We start from the raw sequence: 24561 nt of genomic DNA on the forward strand, positions 1-24561 counted from the left end.
CACTCTTTCACGCATTCCTATCAACCTGAAGATGTTGGCACATCTTTACGTCAATTTTATCTTTCCTTTGAACGCAACCGTTTTCATTCAATCGGTCCCCGGTTCAACCATCAAAGAAATACTTGACTAGTATATCTTACTGTAAAATGTACCACACTATATTGAAAACCGAACCAACACAGATCACTGAGAAGAGACTTTTAGCAAAAGGCACACATTCAGTGTTTAACAGAATAGAAATCTGCTGTTTATTTTGAAGTTTAACTGCAGGATAACAGATTTGCAAAAAGATTACTTATAATAAAAGGAACTGAATGAGAGCTTGTGTCTTCATGGATGGTCAAGCCCTTCTCATCTTGTAACACCTGTTAATTATAACAAAAGCCACTTTTTGAGGCATTTTATTATTCATCTGAGAGGCTTTGTTGAAGGTTTTTGAAGACAACTCATCACAATAGGCTTTTTATTTATGATGCAACACGATTTGACACCGCTTGTTCTCCTGAAAAGAAAGGTCTTCAAAGCATCTCTTATGAAGATGCGCATTAGAACAGGTGCAAATAAGGACACCTAAACAGACTCTTTCTGAATAAAGCAATCAGAAATTAATTTGGTAATATGACTGCTGTGTTCATTATAAGCAGTCATATTACCAAACTCCCTGTAATGAGCGGGACAGGACAGCAGTTACCACTGTTTGAATTCAGATCAAATTATAATCAGCAAATTAGTCCTGATGTTCCAGCACAGGGCACACTATGATTTAATATCACACCAGTTACAAGTACTCATTATACTCACAATTAACACGTGTGTGTTTTATTTTTTGTCCGGATCAAACGAGAAGACAGAAAAATGTACGGCACTAAATTTTAATGGAAAACTGAACTATCAAAATGGTAAGATTTGCAGTAGTAGTGTGAAATTCAGATATTTGAATAACTTATTACAAAAACACAAACTATAATTTTACCTGTGTGTAATAAGATTTGAGACTGTATGTATGTATGTATGTGTATGGCTGGTGTGTATGTCTTGGATGTAGGTCAGGTTTCAGTTGAGGGCAATCTAGTTTTTAAAAATGAGCTGTACTGACTGTAAATATACATGAACAATTTGAAATTATGGCAAATGCTATAAAAACAGTATCACAGAAGTCATGCTTTTGCTAGTGTGTGACTTGTATCCAAGAAAGAATAAACAGAATACATTATTAATATAAATCCAACAGAAATCCAAGCTTTCTAGATGGAAATCCCAAAAGCAATGCTGTGTTGAAACCTGAAATTATGTAACATGGTTGAGAAAACCAGCCAACGTGGTTTTAGTCTGAGAAGGGAGAGTGTTTCCCATATTCCTAGTACAGGAATCTTTTTAGGCCCTCACTACATTTTTCTGCAAATGTCCAGGTTAAGAAAAGAATAGCCAAAAACTGTCTTAAAGAAAGAAAAAAACATGTAAACTGATAGGCTCCATCTTCTTCCAGGTTCATAGTAGGATAATTAAATTCCCACCTGGTTGCTTGGACAGGATTCACACAATTTCTGTGCTGATAGAGGCTTTTGGATCTCTGAGTTGGACTGTCAGAGATACTTTGATAATACCTGTGCAAAGATGTGTCTATCCAAATGTTGCTTGCTTGCTATTAAACCGTCTATGCCAACAAAGACCCGTACACACAAATCAAAGACATCTGCAACAAAGAAAAACTTCTCAACTTTCTTGAATCTCAAGGAAATGTTCGTAATTGTTCCCTCCAGAAACTCACTGCACATTTTATAAGCTTCTTTTGTAATGGTGTAGCTTTTAGGATTTTCCAGCTTTCTTATGCATTGTAAGTTTGAAAGCTGGGCCTTAGTGTTTCCACTAGATATGATCTATTACTTGTTTTGGATGTAGATACAGAAACTGGTCCTCACGGCTAAATTCATTTCAATGTTTTTCAGCGTATTTTCTAAGGCAAGTCTGAGATGAACCAAGGCAAACATCACTGGACCAGAATACAGTGCCTATAAAAAGCATTCACCCCCTTGGATGTTTTACCCTTTTATTGATTTTATAAAATCAATCAAGGTCCATATAATTTGGCTTTTTTGACCAAAAAGATTTTTACAAAAAATACCTCTTTAATGTCAAAGTGAAAACCGGTTTCTACAAAGTAATGTCAATTAAATAATGATATGTAAAGGGAAATAAGTATTTGCATTAATATTCACTTCCTTTAAAATGACTGACCTAATTCAACAGAGGTCCAGCCAAATGGTGCTAGTAGTCTCACAGTTAGTGACATGGGGATCACCAGAGTGCAGTGAATGTGTCTCAAGTGACTGCATTATAAAGACACCTGTGTCTGGAAGGTCCAGTCACTGGTTAATCAGTATTCCTGGTTCCCATTACACCATGAAGACAAAAGAACACTCCAAGCAACTCAGAGAAAAGGTTATTGAAAAGCATAAGTCCTGGGGATGGATACAAAAATATTTCCAAGGCACTGAACATCCCCCAGAGTTCAGTTAAATCCATAATCAAGAAATGGAAGGAATATGGCACATGTCTAAATCTGCCTAGAACAGGCCGTCCTCACAAACTGAGTGACCGTGCAAGAAGGAGACTAGCGAGAGAGGCCACCAAGACACCTGTGACTACTCTGAAGGAGTTACAAGCCTCAGCAGCTGAGATGGGAGAGACTGCATACAACAACTGTTGCCCGGGTTCTTCACCAGTCAAAGCTTTATGGGAGAGTGGCAAAGACAAAGCCACTGTTGAAGAAAACTCGTATTAAAGCTCAACTAGAGTTCGCCAAAAGGCATGTGGGAGACTCCGTGGTCAAGTGGAAGAAAGCTCTTTGGTCTGATGAGACCAAAATGGTGCTTTTTGGCCATCAGACACAACACACTGTTTGGCAGACACCACACACTGCACATCACCACAAACACACCATCCCCACCGTGAAGCAGTGGCAGGTAGAGGGTAAAATGAACGCGGCTAAATATAGGAAAGTCCTGGAGGACGATCTTATTCAGTTCACAAGAGAACTACGTCTTGGGAGAAGATTTATATTCCAGCGAGACAATGGCCCAAACCATACAGCGAAAGCTACTCAGAAATGGTTTAAAGACAACAAGGTGGGTGTTCTGGAGTGGCTGAGTCAAAGCCCAGACCTCAATCCAATAGACAATTTGTGGCTGGACTTAAAAAGGGCTGTTCATGCCTGATCCCCGCACAACCTGGCAGAGCTTGAGCAGTTTTGCAAAGAAGAATGGAGTAAAATTGCAGTGTCCAGACGTGCAAGCCTGATTAAGACCTATCCACACAGACTCAGTGCTGGGATTTCAGCCAAAGGTGCATCTACTAAATATTGACTTCAAGGGGGTGAATATTTATGCAATCACTTATTTCCCCCTTAAATATTTTTATTTAATTGACATTACTTTGTAGAAACCAGTTTTCACTTTGACATTAAAGAGGTTTTTTGGGGGGGGGGGTCAAAAAAGACAAATTATATGGACCTTGATTGATTTATAAAATCAACAAAAGGGTAAAACATCCAAGGGGGTGAATACTTTTTATAGGCACTGTATGTGAATTTCCAAGGTCAAAATAGTTAATGAAATGAGCTGGATTTAGGAACCAACATGCGATATACCAGGTGCTAACAGAAGACTGCCTCAATTTCTCTGAAGATGTGGCTCAAGCATCTTCCTCTGCATCACTGACACCCTGTGACATCCTGAAAGACGATTTGGTAAATGACCCGTAAGATGAGCTTTTTAAATGCCTAACCTGACCTTTACACATGAGAACAAATGTGCTCTGCATATTCACCCTTAGATTTTACTGCCATAGTTGAGATAAACCGCATTCATCCCGAGCTTAACCCTCTGTAACAATACATCTTTTAGCCTTTTCCCAACCAGACATTTCAATTTTATCCCTTGCACAGATACAACAGATTATCATTTTTAACTGAGCAAAAATTCTAGCCTACACCAAATGACAATTACTGACTGGACTTGAGGTTTTGCAGGGTTAGTCACTGTGCAGTATTTAATACTATGATATGTAGAAACTCTGTGATGTGATCACACTGGAAATATTCACCACTGTAAAACACCTGACATAAAAGTAACCTGTAGAACATTACTTTAAATTATGAACTGCAGCATTTCATTATGTCTTTATTCTCTTTTGCTATGACGCACAAAATCAAAAGACTGCAGAGAGGACGCACATGTTCTCCTAGATGTTGAGGAGAAATCGATTTAGGAGACCAGCACTGTGGCTCTATTTCAGTGCACTTTACATTAAGTACAGGAGGTCAGGAACAAATTCTGTTTCAGCTTTTTGATTTAATCATCTGTGTGCAGGATTCATGAATACCATCTATGGCATAACAATGTCTGCTGTGAAAGTGATGGATTACCTTGACCCCTAGATGCTCTCAAAAATGCTAATTTGGTGGCGCAGGCTCACTGCTCAATAGATAGCCTTCAATTTCACTTTATAGAAAACAGGTTCTACATTATTCATGGAGCGCAAAAATAATTCAGTTAGGCTTTTTTGGCAGCATTTCCATCAGTGTCTGATTATTAGTCTGCTCTGGTGCATGCCAAGCACATCAACTGTTTTGGGATTGCGTGAACAGCATAATTATAAGGATGCGTTCCAGCAGCATGCTAAAAAGGCATCTTATGCAGAGGCTCAGTGATGTGAGAACAATACATGTGTATCAATTTAACTCAGAATTTCCAAGAACTAGAAGCGGTTTAGTGGTAAATATCCTTGTATCATGCAAAGTAACCATTTCACTGTGGAGCGCCCTGTTGTTCTTGATCACAAACCATGGAAAGAGGTAATCTGAATAAAATCTTCTATCACAGTTCATGCAATTTTAGATCACATTATTGAAACAGACTGTGGTGTAGTACTTTTTATCTTAAATCCATTTTTAAAAAATCTGGTAATGTGAAATGTAAATATTAATTAAGCACCAGACAATCAAGGTAATCAAACTGACGGCAACAGTACCGCAGAAGCATTGCCATGAATCAATACGGATCATTGATTTGCCACGTCGTCTGCAATAGTCAAAAACAACCAGAAATTAAAGGGATAGCCACCACAGTAGAAATGGTTTAGAAACATTTTTGATGACTAACAAATTTCTACCATCTCACGGAAGTTAGCATTTTATTGGCAAACCCTGCAAGAAGCTGTGACATCCTGGGCGTGAATCCAGTCTGGAGCCTTGGATGGATGACATACGTCTCTCTGTATACGTATTTGCTGCCACACACTATGGTGAACTGAATAGAGTGAAATGTTACAAAAATAGTATCAAATGTGTTCTCTTTCGCTCACAGTTACATCCTCTCTATCACCCAGTAAAAAACAAAAGCTGAGGAAATTTTAAAAACACCAACTGCAAGGCTGGAGCAAACGTTGTTAGGGCTGGAACTTACTACCATTTTCATTATTGGTGTTTTTCATCATCATTTATTCTAAAAAAAAATAATTACATTTTTTGTAGTTTACCATTTTTCCCGGAGTCTAATTTTGTTTTTGTCCAACCAACAGTCCAACACAGAAAAGCACAAAATCTTGGTGTTTGTCATTTTACGTGATAAAAGACACAAATTCATTATTTAATTGTCTAATGGGTTTTAAGTGGCATTGGGAAATATGTGCACTGAATTCATTTATGACTTTAATCTTTGAAGCTGTATCCTTTGTACTTGATTTTCTAATCCTTTTTAGATTTTATTCTAATTACTGTTGCACATTAGCACATCCTCTAGAGTACGCCATCCCCACTTCTCACTGCACATCTGTGAAGCTTTACATCGGTTTCCACAGCACAATCTTTGTTACATTAGGATAGTGTTATATTTTATAAAGGTTTTTTTTTTAACTTTGTTCACTCATTAACAGCAGCTACATGCATATTTTCATCACAAGGAGAACAGGGGATAGGAACTGAAGGTGGGGTCAGGTGAGAGGAAGAGAAAGGAAAACAATACAAGGTACAAACTTCTGCAAGTAGACACACAGGCAGTAATAAAAGTCTATGTACCAGCTACTTTGGTTAGTGAGGAAAATGGAGAGAGACAGGGGTTCAAACTAGGGGGTTAGAGAGGACAGCTAAAATACACAGGGCAGGACATACCAACCTTTTGAGAGAGTGGTAACTTGACCTATAATTCCAAATACAATCTAGGGAGACAGAACTTTGTGAGCAGAAAAAAAAGAGCAAAAATGTTGAGTGGAGGGGGGAAAACTGGAACAAAATTGTTCACATAAAAAAAAAATGTAATCCTCATCTTCAGGGCAGGGGACTTCAGCACAGATGAGCTGGAGTGTCCATTTTAATTAACATGATGAAAACAAACTTGGTCTTGTACAGATCCAAGTTAGGACATGTTGTATGTGAGAAAATGTCAGTGTGAGCCCATATATCCATCCAAACATTTAGGGGGGGGAAAAAAAGTGTTGCGATTGAGTCCAGTGGAAATAAATGCATGGTATCCAGGAGTCTGTCTTCAGTACTGCACTGCTGATTCCGCAGCAGAGATGACAGAAGTGATGCATCTTCATTTGTTAAGTCCCGCACCTTCCCCCCCACTTTGGTTGCACTGTGCACAGCAGCAGTCAAATTCCTTTGGTAGAGGGAAGGGAATGACAAGGCCATGACAGATTAGGAATAAAGATGATGTCTCCTAGTGATAATCCAGAGTCCTGTTCATGGTAGCACTATATTCATTCCCAGTGGAGAACATTCAGTTTTGAAGCTAATGGCTGCTCATGTCTGATGTCAATCCATGGTCTCCTTTACAAGCAGAAGAGCCTGCATGGAGTCCAAACCTGGGCTGAGGCTATGACAAATGCGGTTCATGGGTGCACTGTAGTTCTTTGATTGATTATGTGATTGTATCCAATGTTTAATTATAGTTCCACATTCAAGAAAGGAGAGGTAATCCACAGACATGAGACAGGTTATCTCCATCAGTGTCAATTGCAATAACTTTCCAGTCACAATTTCCTGTTTTCTTCTTTGAACTGTACAATCCAAACAGTCCTTTTGGTCCTCAGCAAATCTTAGGGTCTCATTTGATGAAAAATAAAAAAATAATCTCCACAAAAATAAGGCAGGAAAAAAGTCATTTGCTCACTTGTTTGTTGTCTCTACTGAGCTGGATCACCAGTAGAGGTCTCCCAGCACTCAAACTGCAATGCCCTGATCTCAGACATAATCCCAAATAAAACAACAAAGAAAAACAAAGAACCAAGAAAGCAACCCATACCTTTAGAATCATAGCATATCCTTTAGGTGTCTGGCCAGTGTTAATCCAACAGTGGGGAATACATATCCTGTGTAGGTTATCCACATGACTCCAGCCCACGAGAGAAATGAACACCTCCGTGAGTTTTGCTCAATAACTGAAAACCAAATTAGACTAATCCAAACAACGGCGTCTTATAAATATAATGTGTGCTCTTGGTTGTTTGGTTACATGAGGAAAAAAAGGGTGATATTAATCCATCGAGCAGGGCACGTAACTCCAGATTAGGGGAATTCCAGGGATGGCTGCTGGACCACTCTCTCTTTTTCTCTCTCCCTCTCTTTAGCAATCTCCAATAATCCTGGGAAATTTTACGAGATCCAATCTTTGCCCCGTATTTTCCGCAAATGATATATCCACCTCACCGTGATGCTTAAGATCACAAAGATAATTCCCAATAGCCATTTAAACTATTTACTATTCATTTAAGTAAAAGACATACTTGTGTACAAAAATGCTTATTTACTAAATATCTTGTGTCTACCTGTAAATATGAATCCAAGAGCGCTGGCCACACTCTGAGGACTTTAAAGGGGATCCCTATAAGATTTAATTCTTGAGTATTAACTCTATTTCTCCTCTTTAACCCCCAAACAAGTAAATGAATAGATGGTGGAAAGATGCTTGGAGGTAAGGTGTTTACCAGAAATCACGGTTCCCCCTGCCTTCAGAGAAACTTTGTCCACTTACCCGTCTAGTCTGCGTTCATAGCGTCCATCTCTGCTGTGGAGCGACGTGGGGGGCCCATACACGACCCCCCCAGCCGCCCTTGTGAACCCTGATACATCCCGGCCACGAGAGCCTAAGGACAGACTATCGTCTAGCCCCCTCGCAGCACTAGGAATTGTGCCTGGTTCATTGTAATCAGTGCGCAGGTCTCTGTCCCCCATCTTGTTGATAGCATTATGAGCCTTCTGAGCACTTTTAATGTCCACGAAATCCACAAATGCTGCAACTCCACCTTCTGAACCCCGCTTAGGTAGGACTTTGACACTCTCCACACGTCCATATCTAGAGAAAATGCAAAGGAAACACAGTTTTTAAATATATTGTTCAAACGGGGAGCTCAGCCTCCATTATTAGCTATGATAATGCAAATTTCCAAATTATAGTACCTTTTTCAAATTGAATAGTGCTGAATTCAGTTATGTCAATGTCAATGTGTGTGTACGCATGTGTGTGAGCAGGGCTAGGAGGTAAAGTGTCTTAGCCACTCCTGGTTTCTGCTCTGTGGTACTTTCTTACAAGGCAACAGTAACCCAGCAACAGGACATGAAACCTTGGCACACTGCATGGTAATCAGTGCATATGTTTTCTTACATTAGCACGTTTTCTAGGAAGAAGGAACCCTCATGAGGTTATCTCTACTCAAAGGGTTGAGGCTTGGCCAACGCTTAGGAAGAGGTGGCATTTCCTGGACTGCTGTGTATGGGTTAAAAACATCTTAATTATTTGTGTTTATCTATATACACACACCTCTTTCTGGTTCCTCTGTCAGGTACAATTTAATACCCCTCCCATCCAGCTTTAATTATAATGCATCAAAATGTGTGGTTTTTAACTGAAGTATATGAACATCTTTCGATGATAAGCCAAATGAAAAAATGCCCCAATAAGTGATGTCTGAACTGACTGATGGGAAAGCCATTACACAAAACTTACAAGCCCAGCCCAGGCTTACAAAGCTTGCTATCATATTTATGCGTTCAGTCCCTTCCCTGCCCCTCCAAGGGTCTTTCTGGAGTGTATTTTCGCTGTCCGACAGAGACCAGTAGGGTGCCCACAAATTTATTGGCAAGCCAGTTTCCAACATTGAACAGCCGTCGACGCCATTTTAGAAAAGCTGTTCACACTGCTTACTCATTTAGCCGTCCCCCATCTTCATTGACTTCTATCACACATCGGGCTGTCATGCACCTGCATACTCTGACTACCCGCGGGTTAGCGCTGGAGCCGGGGCAGCACACTAAAAAGGACTGGCTGACAGTTCCCCCTCTGCTACTGCAATAACATGCTGTCAGTCACCATCATCCAAACATAACGTTACGCACACCATAACACGGACTAATGTAAATAAAACACGATATAGGCTATAGGTATCCCATTACTGGGCGCTCTGCAAGGAAACACGCACGAACCATGTGTATTTTAATCACTGTATCCATGTACCGTAAGTAATAAGAACAGTGTAAAGCACCGCATTCATTATCATCACTTTGTCTATTTAAAACAGTCGTAGGTTGCTGTGGGACAATGTGCCCGTCGGTTCCAGTTTGGTTGGACAGACATGTAGGCCTATGCTTTATGTGTATAATTTAGCAGCTTTCGTCCGATATGGCGACGCCTACACAGGAGAAAAAAACGCAGCGTTGCTCATATAGGTGGACTATGGTGTTTTTCGGCAGCCTGGTCTCCAGCACATATGGACGGAGAGGCGGGCTGCTATTTCCTTGACAGCCGAGAAGAGAGAGGCGAGAGCGCGTAGACAACCCCGATAGCCACACAAAAAGTCATATTTACATTTTTTTCCTTCTGTCAAAGGAAGACAAAGAGCTACGAGCCCATAAATGGTGCGTGTATCTGGTCCGCAACAACAGCCCAAACAAAAACCACACATGGAACTCGAGTGCAATACTGTAATTAAAATGTGGATACGTTGTCTGATTTCCCTTAAATCAGATCACGCTGCAGGTTGTGGGGAAGCTACGCGGTTATTATGTAGCAACGAGCCGTTTTCTGTTCACACGCGCGCCGAGCAGACGGCGGTAGCCGTGTACAACGTTACGATGTTGCATATCGGATAACATACACAGTGCTCTGTTCAATCACAGGCAGCTTACAACAATGTTGCAATGTGGATGGCGGCGTGATGTCGCGTCACCCTTCAGGTTTCACTGACTTGTGTTAGATTTCGAAAACATATCCGACTCTTTTCACAACTACAGTACCCTCACACAGATGTGCACATTAACCATACTTTATAGCCTACACGTTTGGGTGGCTGACAAACTCGCAGAGAATCAAGAGAAACACCGGGTCCCTGGTTTACTTGGGCACCAGAAACCCACGGCAGCACAATTCGTGTTGTCTGCAGACTGTTAAATGCATGTTGTGTACAATGCAAGCAGCTTGGTAAGTATGCTAGTGTTTGTTTACATCGTCCGTGTGCTATTAGCGTCTATGCTGTAGAAAAATTATCCCCAGGTGAGGAAATGGGCTGCGTAAAAGTCAAGTGTTTACCTGGTGGGAATGTACAGCCACACTACATGAAAGGGCAGGTAAAGTTGACACCTAGCCTGCAAGTTGGGTGTCAAAATGGCAAAATCGTGTGTGCTCTGTCTGGGTGGTTGAAGCGTGCCACCCGTTTTCATTTGTCACCTCAGTCAAAACGCAGCCCAGTGTTGTTGCTTATGGAGAGCTGACAGCACAGTTGCCAAATGGGACTTTGCTACAGGGGAACCTCCTGGTTCATCCCGAATTCACTAAAATGTGACACAGCAGACAGAGATGCTAGCCGTGCGCTCGTCGTTACACTACAAAACACGTCTCTCATTAGTGTTGCTACTCACCGCTTGAAGTGCTCAATGATCTTCTCTTCTCGGACATTTTCGGGTAAATTTCCCACCCATAAATGTCTGGTTTCCCGGACCATACTGTGTGCTCCTGATCCCCGATCATACAGATGAGTTTGCTATGTCAGTTTCTTCCCGTGCAAAATAGAAAATGTTTGCAAAATAAACGCCGGACAAGACAAAAATACTCGGCACAAATCATTGATTAGTCGTTGTGACCCTATGTAAACCATTAGGTTGGCTCCTCAGTGTTAAAGCGCGATCTTGCACCTCATGAACGCGCTCTAAACTGTTCCCGTGACTAGGCGCGTCCCTGACACCATGCGACCTTTGGGTGTCGAAAGAAAGCATGTAGCTTCCTAAAAAGATGCAGCAAGTTAGCCTGTAATGAGAAGCACACCGCGCAGGCGTGGCTTTGTGTGTGAACTTCTTTTTTTCTCCCCGATGAGATAGTTGTCCGCCCCTGCGCATGCGTGAGAAAACCCCCGGTTGAACGTTGGTGCCTTGACGTGAGAAGCCTTTGACTGACAAGAGAATCCCATCAATGCTGCTGGTTGGGTATGACAAGGTGAGGAGCCTTGCATACGGTAAAATTAGACAAACAGGCTTAACAGTTTTATAAGGGTTTAAATATAATAAAGTGTCCACATTAAAAAAAGTAACAAAAGAGCATTCAAGATTGCTCCCTCTAGCCGATTGTTTTGTAGGTCTATGTCAATAATTAATCACTAGCCTAATTACAGAGTGTGATTGGGATGGGCTCAGTGTTGGGATGGGCTCCAACCTGCTGGAAACCTGAAAAAAAAAACAAGAAAAAAAAAAGTTTGAAAAATGGATGCATAGCCTGATGACCTATTAGCCATCACTAATTGTTTTATCCCCAGACTTAACATCTTGCATCAATAAAACAATATTAAATGCAGAGCAGTTATGCAAAGTTTGCTAAGCTGGCCACCGTCCTCTTAAAGAGTCTAAAAAAGTTGTGTTGAAGATTTTGACACATAAAGTGGAAATGTTAGACTGCAGGAAATAGGAAACTAAGAGCTTGCACTGTAGGAGACTGTGACTGGTAATGATCAAAGCATTTGAGGTGATGAGCTTCAGAACAGCACTGAAACTACCCTATTAAATTGTAGTCTCAATTATTTTCAACAGAACTATTCCCTTAGGTTAATATAGAAGCTTCATAACAATACATCACAGTCTAGACTCTATGTCTAAGTTTAAGATAACTAATTTTAGTTTTTTTCAATAGAATTTAAAGACTATAGCCATTTAAATGGATGAGATTTAAAAGAAAAGGTGCAGAGGAACATCATGTTGATGTTTCCGTAAAGGGCATAAGGACTACGTGAATGATTTGACAATACATGAATGTTACGGCCTTCACAATCAGAGCTCAATGTAATATCTATCATCAAACTCCACCATCATCATCATCAAGGCACCAAATGACTATATTTTTGAAGTTTCATCCCAGGTAGAGTTGAAAGACTTGGAGAATCACTGAAGCTCGGAAGCTGTTAGTAAGTTACATAATGTTTATTTATCCTGTATTTTGTTACATTACCTGTATAACAGTTACTGTTGCCTGTAAACAGTAGACTCAGCTCACAAGCCCACATTATTGACACAAGCTGTGGAAAATTGCAGGAAAAAAATTATCCAGTCAAATCAAAGTCCTCTCTGGTGGCAGTGAGTTGATTTTATATATTCAGAAGAAAAAGCCCCGATATTTTTGCACAAACAAATGTCGCTCAAAGGAAAGGATTGTATTAGGTTTTGCTGACTAGCACAAATAAGACACCTGTCACAGTTTATCACAGAACAATTACACAAACATGAGAACAAAAGTAATTCATAAAACATATATCATTTTTACATTTAATATAACTAGAACCACAATTTTACCAGAAAATATGTCTGATTCTGCCTTTTGACTGAAATTTTTGTCATCTGTCAAAAAATAAAGTTTTGAACAATCTACTTATACTTTTGCTAGTGGGTTATACAGTAACACAGAGCCTATTGAGTCAAGCATTTCACCTGGTCTGATCTCCGTCTTAAGATAAGTAATGTGAGACAATAGGGCCAGTCCAAAGGTCTAAGAGTTCATGGTGATAAGCACTGATGAGAGGTAAACTGTACTTTTTATGTTTACCTTGAAACAGTATCCTTTAAACTGTTCTGATCTGTTTTTATGAGACTTGCTAAATTTGTACATTACTTAAAAATGTCAGCTTAATCTGGGGCTTAACATCTGTAGTCTATATAAAATGTTTTTGTTACTTTGCCCCTCAGTACTTTTTGCCGATAGCCATGCTAGAGGTGAATGTAGGATTTAGCGTAAAGGACACATCACTGAATAAAAAATCTGTTTAGGAAAGCTGTTACTACATTACAGCATTATTCTGCTATTGTTACTATATTAAGAATGACGACGGGGTATTATAGGCAGAAGTGCGCCTGCGTTAGAATGCGGTAAAAAGGGGGCCGTTCTGCGCATGCGTTCAGCATGCCTATCAGATGACAACAGAAAAGTCTGGAAATCTCCAGAGGAGTGACCACAGCCGTCTATATCACTTCATTGTGCATTTTCACCACATTCGGGCAGTCGGGGAAAACGGCCTCTTTGTGTCTACCGAATTCGTCCTGATGTGGAACTCTATTCAGTTAAAATCTGTTAAACCTATGGGAGTACAATTTCCTATTTTGGTGGATCGACTAGACACCAAATCCAAATGTCCTCTTCAGTGATTTTCAAACCTGGATTATCTTGGAAACTGGACCGCCAGGCTAAAGTGCCCACTGTAATTTCACAAGCCTTTTTGTCACGGAATCACGGGACTGATAGAACAAAAACCCTCTTATGGAATAGGAACCTATGTGTCTGTCAGTCCACAGCTCTAATAAAGACACATCCAATGGGCAATAATATCGGCGTCAAAATGTGGCTTGAGTTTGATGTTGAGTGTCAAGAACATTTTAAAATTGTAATAAGGACCAACTGTCACGCATTGAGACAAAGGTAGTAACACAGCAGCATATCTCGTAAAAGCTCATCTGTGTGTCAGTAAGCAATGTGTCCTTTAATGCGGTTTATTGACTCCTTAAAATTGTCCACAAAAATCGTCGGAGCAAAGGTCAGAGTAAAACCAAGTAACCTAGCTTTTTCTTTGTCTAACGCCATTTTGTCGAACGCCACTTTACACCACAAACGATGTCGTCAGCCATTTTGGTTTTTCTTTTCAAGCAGATAATGTCTGGAAAGACATGTCAAAAATGAAATTAGCTGTATTTATAGGTTCAATAAATTATATGGAAATTAGCCAACTGCCAAAAAGTATATTTTGTAGACCTGTAGTGAATGAAGGTTTGCACCCATGAAAAAATAGCTATGTCCTCTTAACATTTACCTATTAAATATTTTGTTTTGTATGTGCATTTATGTGGTATACTAACGAATACGAATTACTTTTATGCTATAATGTGGATGTGACCCGTTTCATAGTCTTGTGAAATTTACTTCCTTTGCAATTTTATGCAAAAAATGTATTACTATGGTTTTATAGTTAGCCAATTTTAAGTTACATTTATGTGGTGCATGTGTATAAATTTAATAGTTCTTCTGTTAAAAATAAAATGTAACATTCTTTAGTTTCCCCCTTTTTTAAGCGTGCAGACATGGCTGATTAATATAGTATAGCCTCTATTTATAGAGGGTGAATTAAGTATTGAACACGTCACCGTTTTTCTCAGTAAATATATTTCTAAACGTGCTATTGACATGAAATTTTCACCAGATGTCAGTAACAACCCCATACATACAAAAAAACTTCAGAAATTAAGTTGTATAATAAAATGGAATGATGGGGGGGAAAGTATTGAACACGCTTACTGAAATTTATTTAATACTTTGTACAAATGCCTTTGTTGGTTGTGACAGCTTCAAGATGCCTACTGTGTGGAGAAACTAGTCACATGCATTGCTCAGGTGTGATTTTGGCCCATTCTTCACGCAGTGGGTCTTCAAATCATGCAGGTTCCGTGGGCCTCTTTCTATGAACTCTGATCTTTAGTTCTTTTCATAGATTTTCTATTGGATTCAAGTTGGGTGATTGGCTGTGCCATACTAGCAGCTTTATTTTCTTTCTCTGAAACCAATTGAGAATTTCATTGGCTGTGTGTTTGGGATCACTGACTTGCTGAAACGTCCACCCTCGTTTCATCTTCATCATCCTGGTAGATGGGAGCAGATTTTTATCAAGAATGTCTTGGTACATTTTTCCATTCGTCCTTTCTTCAATTATATGAAGTTTGCCAGTGCCATATGCTGAAAAACAGCCCCACATCATGATGTTCCCACCTCCAAACCTCACTGTTGGTTTGGTGTTTTTGGGATCATGTGCAGTGCCATTTGACCTCCAAACATGGTGTGTATTATGGCATCCAAAGAGTTCAATTTGGCCTCATCTAACCAGTCTATATTCTCCCAGTATTTCACAGGCTTGTGTAAATGTTGCGCAGCAAACCTTATACGAGCTTCAACATGCTTTTTCCTCAGCAACAGAGCCTTGCATGGTGAGCACGCATACAGGCCGTGGTGGTTGAGTGCATTACTTAATGTTTTCTTTGAAACAATTGTACCTGGTTATTCCAGGCCTTTCTGAAGCTCTCCACAAGTGGCTCTTGGACAGCTCTTCTGATAATTCTTTTCACTCCTCTGTCAGAAATCTTGCAAGGAGCACCTGGTTGTGACCAGTTTATGGTGAAATTATGTTCTTTCCACTTCCGGATCATGGCCCCAACTGTGCTCACTGAACCATTCAGGAGTTTAGAAATCCTTCTCTAACCAATGCCAACAGTCTTAGGCGAGCTCTTTGCTTTTACCCATCATGAGATGTTTCTTGTGTGACACCTTGGTAATGAGACACCTTTTTTTACAGACCATCAGTTGGGCCTGAACCAGCTGATATTAATTTCCACTGACAAGGGGCAGGATTCCTTTCTAATTACTGATGGATTTCAGCTGGTGTCTTGGCTTTCCATGTCTTTTGCACCTCCCTTTCTTCATATGTTCAATACTTTTTCCCTGTGTCAGTCCATTTTATTACACATAACTTAATTTATGAACTTACTTGTTTTGTTTTCTTTGTATGTATGGATTACTTGAGCTGTTACTGACACCTGGTGAAAATTTCATGGCAACAGCACTTTTAGAAATATATTTAGTGAGAAAAATGGTGATGTTTTCAATACTTATTTTACCCGCTGTATATGAATGTGTATGTGTGTGTGCCAGAGTTTACTGAGGGTCCTCTTTCTATTCCACATGAGGCAGTGATTGTTAATAACATTTTTCTGCAAATAAATGTAATGTATTGATGTTTTGATTGATCTTTATCCAATATCAAATTGTGGTTGAAGAACTGGAAATATTTCAAGATCAAATCACATGTTAGTCATGTTAGGCTGCTTGACAATTAAAATGAAACATAGATTTTAATTATAAAAGCATTGTTACCATAATAGGACTAAATAACCCCATTAAAAAGAAGTGCACCAAAAAAGTTCCCAAGTTTTTAAAAGCTTTGGCTATCTCTGATGCTCTTTCTTCTGTGCTTGTGGTCTTCGATGATGTTCTCTTTGTACATAGTCTGTGTAATCCTCTTCATCCTATATACAAACAAACATGAAATGCATAACTTAAACTTTTTTATCTCCTTTTTTATTGTTTAGAATAGATTCAACACACTATTTAAAACCAACACATGCATAAAATGCAGCTTCTTTTATTTGCTCTGCATCAACTGCATGTGCTTTATTTAAAACTACCCCCTATTTAATCAGACTTGCTCAGTGAAATGAAAAGTAGGCTCAGTATTCTGAATCAGAGAATAATTTGCCTTGAATCTGTCTCAGGGGGTCTTAAACCTATGCCATCTGGGATTCACATTTGAGAAGCTCAGTCTCTGGGACCCAGTGTAATGAAAAGATTGATATTCTGCCCTAGTTCTTGTGTCTTGATGGACAGAATGGCTTTTGGGCCCTGTGTGCTGCTTTCAGGGAGACTTTACTAACCTGTGAGGATGCTGCATCCAGCAGATCTTTTGTGGGGATTAGGCAGCTGGCCTCACCCAAGAAACACATTAGGATGTGGAGCACATCAGCCCAGCGTCCCACAGTCAGCATCAGGATCATTAAACCCCCAAGACGCACCACCACCGTGTTTAGGACAGCCTGGCCGCTGGGCAGACGGTGCTGATCTTCTGCACAACCAAAATGCAGCATTAGAAGAAAATATTCAGTGAAATTGTATGACAGGCTTGTGCAATAGCTTAAAAGCATTAGGGTTAGTACAGTATGCTTAAATCAATGTGAGATGCATTAGTGATCAAACAAGAAAGAAGCAATAACCTTATAAATATTTTATCTCTGATATCTTGAGATGGGCCTGTACTATTATGCTGTTAAAGGCTGGGCTTGTTTGAAGGTCCTGCCCAAATTTATCGGTTTCTGATGACCATTGCACCTTAATGTCTAGCATTTCTTTAGTTATATTTTGTTTTTATATGTTTCTCACCTTGCATGTACACCACCAAGAGTGTGTAGCAAATAGTCAGTGGTGTCCAAAACCTGAGGGCCTCTGTTGCTGAAAGGAAGTGTTGATTAATGATTGATACAGCAGCCAGCACAGCCACAAAGAAGGTAAGCATCATAGTCCTGCAAAGCATGGGCAGCAGACAGCGGCCTGATGCGAGAAGGCTGATGCAAATCCCACAGTAGCTTTGTGAGCTGTGGAGTTTATACAGAATCATGACATGGTGCAGCAGGCGTGAAGCCTGCCTAGCCAGGAACCAGCTGAGTGCAGCTGCCAAGAGCAGACATAGCCAGCGCCGTGATGCCCCCTCGTGGAGAAAGTGCAAACTGCAGCTTAGGGCACAGCCCAGAGAGAACTGGCTTTGAACTAATAGCTGCTGCAGAAATTTCCTGGACTCCTGAAGGAATAAAGGAGCAAATCAGCAGAATCAAAACAGATGACTGGCTGTTTGTTATTACAGATCTCATAAGTCATCATGACAACTCAGTAAAATTGAACAGTAGAGCCAATTAGGCAATACAGTTGAGTATTAGTCATATTTTTAATGACATAATTTGTTCCTTACTGGTCCAGCTGTAACCCATCCAGAGACAGCACGAAGACAAAATTCTAGTACGACCAGGGAGGCAACACGAGAGCCCACTACAGCCAGCATCAGAGCCACGAAGAAAAACTGGAGCATCCCTGTAAGTCCAGCGTGAGGTCTCCTTTGATGACTGGGTGTCCTCTGGCTTGATGTGTCTTTATCACTTTTATCACTCCAGCTGTCGGTTGTGAGAAAAAAAATTAAGTAAGAAATTAAACTGTAAACACTGAACAGTCTGAACTGAAACAGGAATATTTTGACAAAAAATAATAAAACTTGAAAACTGATCATGTTATACAACTTAACACCAAAATTCATCTTCAAGCACAGATCTGTTAACAATATCCTCACCTCTCCTCTTCTACAAATAAGTGCACTCTCATCAAGGAACATAACACAGAAATCCCACACGCACCGACCAGTCCTGCAGGTCATATAACACTGAATTTACACTACAACCAATAACACACACCAATCACCTATACACTTAAATAATAATAATAATATTGACAGCAGAGATCGTGAAGAGATGAGAAGCTCACCTTGAAGTAAACTTTCCACTGGATTTATATCTAGCGTCAACCATCCTGGTAGGAGGTATGAAGTCGGAATAAACAACCTAATAAAGGATAACATTGTCCTACCTTTGACTTAAAAGAGGCAAATTCACAGATTTTAAAGTCACAGGTTATACAAAAATGCCTGGGGGTAAATATAATTTAAGCAGTAAAACACTCAAGAACCATATTTTGTTGGTTATTCCAGATCAGGTTACAATAATGTAGCATATTAGCTCAGCTCCTCTGTTTGTTTCTGTTGCCTCAGCGTTGAGCTTTGCACATCCAGAAGCTTGTTCTGTGTTCTGTACCAAAGGTCATCTGAGCGTCAGTGGAGCAGAGGCCCTCAGAAATCTAATATCAAGATAATGGAAGTTATTGCAGCATGGGAAAGTCTTTACACTTTTACAAGATCTACAAGCTGCTGTACAAAGATGTTCTCATAGCTCAAAAATAATAGTTTGCCCAAGGCAATATTTTCAGGTCACATTTATTTATATAGCTCAAAACTGAAGGCCTAAAATGTGTACAACATACAATACCCCATATATTCTTCGATGCACCATTTACACACAAACATACTATCACCCTAACCCATGCAAATACCTAACTACCACAACTAAATGCCTAACTCCTAAAGTTGCCCAATGAAGTTGTGTAGATGGACCAGAATGTCCTCACAAATCCAAAATGTCTTCATAGCAATAGTATCAAACTAAAATTTGTTCACACATCCATAAAAAGACATATGCAAACACACACATGTTGTGTTTCAATAACTTCAGCGAACATTACATTGACTTATATACATTTCCTGAAGACTTACCCTTACCTTATTAACCACTCTAAAATTTAATGCGTTACATTTTGGATACTTGCTTTGTGAATGTGTAAACTTATGTGACAATGAAAGGTCAGTAAATCATCACCACATTGGCTTTGAGGCATTATTATATATCAGGTAATATAATGAGTGAGTAGCTGAGATTGCTAGGTTTAATTACATCTAAAATCACGTGAGGTCGCTGTTACTCCGGCAGACAGAGCTACAACATGTACATGATCTTCATGGAAAAAGTATTTGAAGCAATATTATATTTAACCAGGTCACTTTTTAACCGGCTGTGATGAAACCAGAGATTAACAGAAGCACTCAGAGCTTGATTTGCCCTTTATCACTCAGAAAGAGTCATATAAGGAAGTGAAGACAACAACAGCCAATGAATTTATGACAGGATGTCCTTCGTGAGCATATGAACTATGGCCAAGGTCTCAACAAGCAGCCATGTCTTTAACAGTGCTGGAGACCAGAGCTTTCTGGGCTGGTTGTTGACTCACACAGGTGAGCACAAATTAACTGTATTTGAATATGGGGATATATATTGAATTCTAATTCTATTAGAATTCTAATTTTGTGTCATGTTGAGCTGATTTATCAAGGTAAATACTTTATTGAGGTGTTTAATTTGCACCAAAACTAATTTTAATCATATTTAATAACACCATTTAAAATGCATTTTGTTGTAATATTAGCAGATTATTAAGACCAATTAATGTTTATAAAGTAAATTACTTTTATCAAAATTACTGTTCATTACTTTTGCATTTACAATAATCACAGCACCTTTATGTGAATGTGTTCTAGTGTTCTACACATTATTTTACACACAGACAACTTTCCCTCTTGACTGTGTCATAGTGCAGTGTTCCATGCTGAGCAGTGAAGTGGTAATTCCAGGCCGCAGATAAGCCTGTGAGGAGAGGAAGGACTTTCCACATGGACTCCAACAGTGCTGGCTGTGTGCATTATGATCGCTGGAATGAAGAAAACATCAACATGAATGCAGAGGCATCGCCGTCTACTGTTATAAGGTGAAAAGTGACACTGGGTATAAAGAAAAGATCAAATATAAAGCTTTTGCATTAGAGATTTTTTTGATGTTACTGAAAAAAAATTTGAATTTATGTGGACATGTATGGATCACACTGATAATGTGTTTTTGTATGGGCTTGATATTGGACTTTCATTAAAAATCTAATGTGGTTTAGTCACTGTCATCTACAGTACCTCTAATAGATGGAACTAGTGACTGTTGTTGCATCCATCAGCAGAACAGACGTATTGTCTCCCTTTAAACATTCTCCAGATCCTCACTTGCGTTTAACACCAATAAGACATAATCTTAATTTATAATGGGATTTGTTGTTCCAGAGGCCTTTTCACCCTGTGATTCTACAAAAACATACAATTCAATAATACCTTTATATTGAAAACAAAGTGACATGTAGTGGAACCAGGACAGAAAATAATGCTGTTGGATCTTATTGCCTTCTCTTCACTTATACATTTACAGCATCTACAAGAGAGTGTGTGCCGGCAGCACTGGAATAGCAGTGAAGACAGCGGGAGCTTTGGCTGCACTGGTGTCCATTTACATCCTAGGATATGTGACAGGATACTATGTCCATAGGTGCTGAGAATGGAACGCTGTGAGAGAAGTAGATACAAAATGGACACTCATTTTGAGAAGTAATTGCACGTTTGATATTGATATAGCTATTTCAAGTAACATGTTAACTTCTGATGTTTGTTTTTGTCAATCATAGAAAGTTATGTAAAGAATAGTCTGATAACAGACAGGAAAACATCTGTGCTAAAACATATCTATAGCAACAGCTCCCCATTGGCTGGTCATGTCATAATGAGAATAACTGTATATCTGCAGGGAGTGACTTATCTTCTGAGTGATGATGTTGAAGACTGTCAGCCATCTGGCACAACATGTTATTCTGTGTAGATGAACGAGTTAAGCTTATTAACAAGGTTCAAATCCTCATACTAAGACAGATTTCAAGTGTTGGTCTTGTTTTGTTTTATTACATTTAATACATTTTACATATTAAATCTAAATGTGAATGTCAGCAGTAAAATTAAATGCATTCCCGATGCTACTGTAGACATCATACACAGAACAGCAATAGCTCAGCGGGACAATGTAGTCAGTTAAGAAACCAAGTCAAACAAGATGACTTAATTTCTGACCTCCTTGTGGCTGTTACAAGACAAATTTTTCCACAAAGAAAAAATGGGAAGTGAACATTTTTATAGGAAAAATACAACACAGCTATGGCTGAACTGACACAAGTTGACTATAGCTTGAAGCTGCTGGTGGTAGATATTATATGGCCTATTTCATTAGAATGCCATTACTCCTGGAATTGTATTGTTATGGTGTTATATTTCAATTTGATGATGTTGTTGTTCTAAAGATCTGTGAGCAAAAAAAAAAAACAAAGCATGGCATAAAAATAGAACTACAGTCACGTACATTTGTATGGGTTTTGCTAAAATCACAGGCAGGCAACAAACTGTTGGGACCAGACTTGATTGTTCATAAAATGTCCATCAGATGCAACAGCCCAACCCAACCCATAGCGTAATGTATGCACCTAACAGACACGTTTCATAAGGAACATCTCACTCCTAATTAACTCATGTGTCCAACAAACACTCTTATTTCTTTCAGACTGTTCCAGGTCTGATAGGCTGTGTTCTGTACTTTTTTATGATCCAGCGTTGTCAGAGATTTGCTTGTGCAGAAAAAGCCCTCATTTCTGTAGCGTAAGGACTTATGCTTTCTGGGCTCTCTCCTCCACATAGAGCTGCATCTGAGAAACACACAGACAAAAAAAAAATAAAAATAAATAAATAAATAAAAATCCCAACCAAATATAAATAGGAATAGGGGAATCTGAACATGACATTAATGACAACTCTGAAAAACATAATCACAAAATCAGTCAAGTGTTAATCTCACTTTTACTATGTCAGATGTCATGGTCTTCAATGGGATCAGTCTAGGCTCCTGCATGTAGACCTCCTGCTCATCAGCAACAATCCATGGAAAATCCTGAAGAGTGAAATGGACAAATGTGACAACAGTCAAACTAGTGTTAATGCATCACGTGGCAATCTGTGAAGCTGCAAATTTTAAAACCCTCACCTTGATGACTTGAACCTTTTCCATGTTGCGTGTAGCAGCATCTCTGGTATGTACCAATACTGTAAATGAACACCCTGTGATAAAAAGTCACACACAAAAAGGTCTATTATTTGTATTTATTCCCACCTGAATACAACTTATATGTCATAATTTCCTTAACAACTGAGTCTTTATCATTACAAGCTTAATTCTCTTTTAATTCAGCCAATGAATATCTGCCTAATCTGTGCAACTGTATTAGAGTTTCTAGAGTTATGTCCAACATTAACCAGCTAAATGTAAAATGTCAAGACTTGGAACAAATCCATTTGATATTTAGAAATATAAATATGACCTCTACACATCAACCCGAGGGCACGATATGTTTGTAGTATACTTAATGTAATACTACATGATGTTACCTGGTGGGTTATTATTTAAAACAGCATCACAGACACTGATTTTTAGAATGAATGCCCTCAGCAGCTGCTCCACATGTGAAAGTAATGTGTCAGAGCTGTAAAGACAAAAATAGGATTAGTGACCACAATCACCATGAAGAAGCATGTTCATGTTACAACCGTATGTGAAGAACATAGGGTGTAATGTATTTACATCCATTACTAGGAACAAGAAGAGGAAAACCTGATTGACAGCAGTGGAGGTTGGGAAATCTCAAATACAAATCTTTCAACTGGATGATGCTCTTTGTCTATGATGACCACTACCACCTTCTCTGCATCATTCTAGGAGGGAAACACAAGAATTCAGCAGACTATACAAGTAGATGAGAGCTGATATGATTCCTAAGATTAACCTCTCAGCTTCAGGAGAGGTCTTACAGTACCTTTTCGATGAGTGGCTTTATACAATGTAGTGTATCTTGGATATATTGATTCAGCTCTGGATGACATGACATCTGAAAACAAACAAGCCAAATACAAAAGACTAGTATTAGAGATATAAACAGATATACCTTCCTACAAACTATCAACACATGATAATTACACATACTGTATATTTATTCAGCTGTACCTGCACAGGCACATTGTATTTCTTTCTCTTCTGAAATATTCCAGAGGGATAAACTTCACGGACATACAGGATGAGATGAATAGCAACCTCCAGGAACTCACAAAGGATGTCAGCAACCACTGGAAAAGTTAGAAATCCACTAAGTAATAAGATCTCATGCATTCCCTTTGATCTGGTACTGAAAAGCACACTGAACCCAATGCAAATGCTCGCCAATTAAGTGCTTCCTTATTAGCTCGTATATAGCCTAATGTCATACAACACAGAGCGACGGTAAGAAAGATTTTATAGTGTTCATTGTATTATTCTGCCGAAATGACCACCAAGTGTCCCTGACTAAGCAAATCCATTGAATAATTTCTGTTTAACTCGGTTATAGGTAAAGTAATATTTAACTGACTGATATATATATACAGTCAGGGAATATATTTTTTGAACCCCAGCTGATTTTATAAGTTTGCCCACTAACAAAGAAATGATCAGTCTACAATGTCAATGGTAGATTCATGTGAACAGTGAGACACAACAATAACAAAAAAAAAAATCCAGAAAAACGCATTACAAAAAAGTTAAAGTAATTAGCATTTTCATGAATGAAATAAGTATTTGATCCCTTTGCAAAACGTGCTTTAGTACTTGGTGGCAAAACCTTTGTTGGCAATCACAGAGGTCAGACGTTTCTTGTAGTTGGCCACAAGGTTTGCACACATCTCAGGGGGGATTTTGACCCACTCCTCTTTGCAGATCCTCTCCAAGTCATTAATGTTTCGTGGCTGATGTTTGGCAACTGGAACCTTCAGCTCCCTCCACAGATTTTCTATGGGATTAAGGTCTGGAGACTGACTAGGCCACTCCATGACCTTAATATGCTTCTTCTTGAGCCAATC

The 24561-nt window shown here is 39.2% G+C and overlaps 3 protein-coding genes and 1 long non-coding RNA gene across 5 annotated transcripts in view; 1 reads left to right on the forward strand and 3 right to left on the reverse strand.

Moving 5' to 3' along the window:
• Positions 1–11257, reverse strand: part of spen (spen family transcriptional repressor) — a 28534-nt gene extending 17277 nt beyond the window's left edge. Inside the window, exons 1-2 of one of the 2 annotated variants that reach the window (XM_020612590.1) lie at positions 10910–11257; positions 8031–8351 (exon numbers count right to left, since the gene is read on the reverse strand). In XM_020612590.1, coding sequence (XP_020468246.1) covers positions 8031–8351; positions 10910–10992 — 404 coding nt within the window. In that variant the 5' untranslated portion in view covers positions 10993–11257. Of the gene's footprint in view, positions 1–8030; positions 8352–9860; positions 10083–10909 lie in introns of those variants that run through there. The other variant, XM_020612591.1, reaches the window with a different exon arrangement.
• A 158-nt stretch (positions 11258–11415) lies between these two features.
• On the forward strand, positions 11416–20436 carry LOC109967196 (uncharacterized). Its single transcript, XR_002275898.1, has 3 exons — positions 11416–11480; positions 18087–18199; positions 20356–20436. It is a non-coding gene; the product is annotated as an uncharacterized LOC109967196 (long non-coding RNA).
• tmem82 (transmembrane protein 82) lies at positions 13373–18816 on the reverse strand. Its single transcript, XM_020612593.1, has 6 exons — positions 18642–18816; positions 18451–18523; positions 18079–18277; positions 17496–17907; positions 16994–17181; positions 13373–16588 (listed from the first exon to the last, which is right to left on the reverse strand). Exons 1-6 carry the CDS (start codon positions 18733–18735, stop codon positions 16508–16510), a joined length of 1047 nt encoding a protein of 348 aa, XP_020468249.1. The 5' UTR covers positions 18736–18816; the 3' UTR covers positions 13373–16507.
• A 1002-nt stretch (positions 20437–21438) lies between the features above and the next one.
• mad2l2 (mitotic arrest deficient 2 like 2) overlaps positions 21439–24561 on the reverse strand; it is a 4584-nt gene continuing 1461 nt past the window's right edge. The window contains exons 2-8 of the mRNA XM_020612592.1: positions 23675–23793; positions 23487–23558; positions 23285–23385; positions 23062–23156; positions 22661–22734; positions 22475–22567; positions 21439–22325 (exon numbers count right to left, since the gene is read on the reverse strand). Coding sequence (XP_020468248.1) covers positions 22287–22325; positions 22475–22567; positions 22661–22734; positions 23062–23156; positions 23285–23385; positions 23487–23558; positions 23675–23793 — 593 coding nt within the window. The 3' untranslated portion in view covers positions 21439–22286. The remainder of the gene's footprint in view (positions 22326–22474; positions 22568–22660; positions 22735–23061; positions 23157–23284; positions 23386–23486; positions 23559–23674; positions 23794–24561) is intronic.

Source organism: Monopterus albus, unplaced genomic scaffold (genome assembly GCF_001952655.1).
Source record: "Monopterus albus unplaced genomic scaffold, M_albus_1.0 scaffold126.1, whole genome shotgun sequence".
In the NCBI taxonomy this organism is placed as follows: Eukaryota; Metazoa; Chordata; class Actinopteri; order Synbranchiformes; family Synbranchidae; genus Monopterus; species Monopterus albus.

What these genes read in the sequence shown, in the direction of transcription:
- tmem82 (XM_020612593.1), bottom strand. Translation starts at nt 18,735, where the DNA reads ATGTTATCCTTTATTAGGTTGTTTATTCCGACTTCATACCTCCTACCA. An exon ending in GATGGGTTACAGCTGGACCA is followed by an intron (nt 17,908 to 18,078) that starts GTAAGGAACAAA and finishes TTCCTTCAGGAG; the next exon opens with TCCAGGAAATTTCTGCAGCA. An exon ending in CTTGGTGGTGTACATGCAAG is followed by an intron (nt 17,182 to 17,495) that starts GTGAGAAACATA and finishes TTGGTTGTGCAG; the next exon opens with AAGATCAGCACCGTCTGCCC.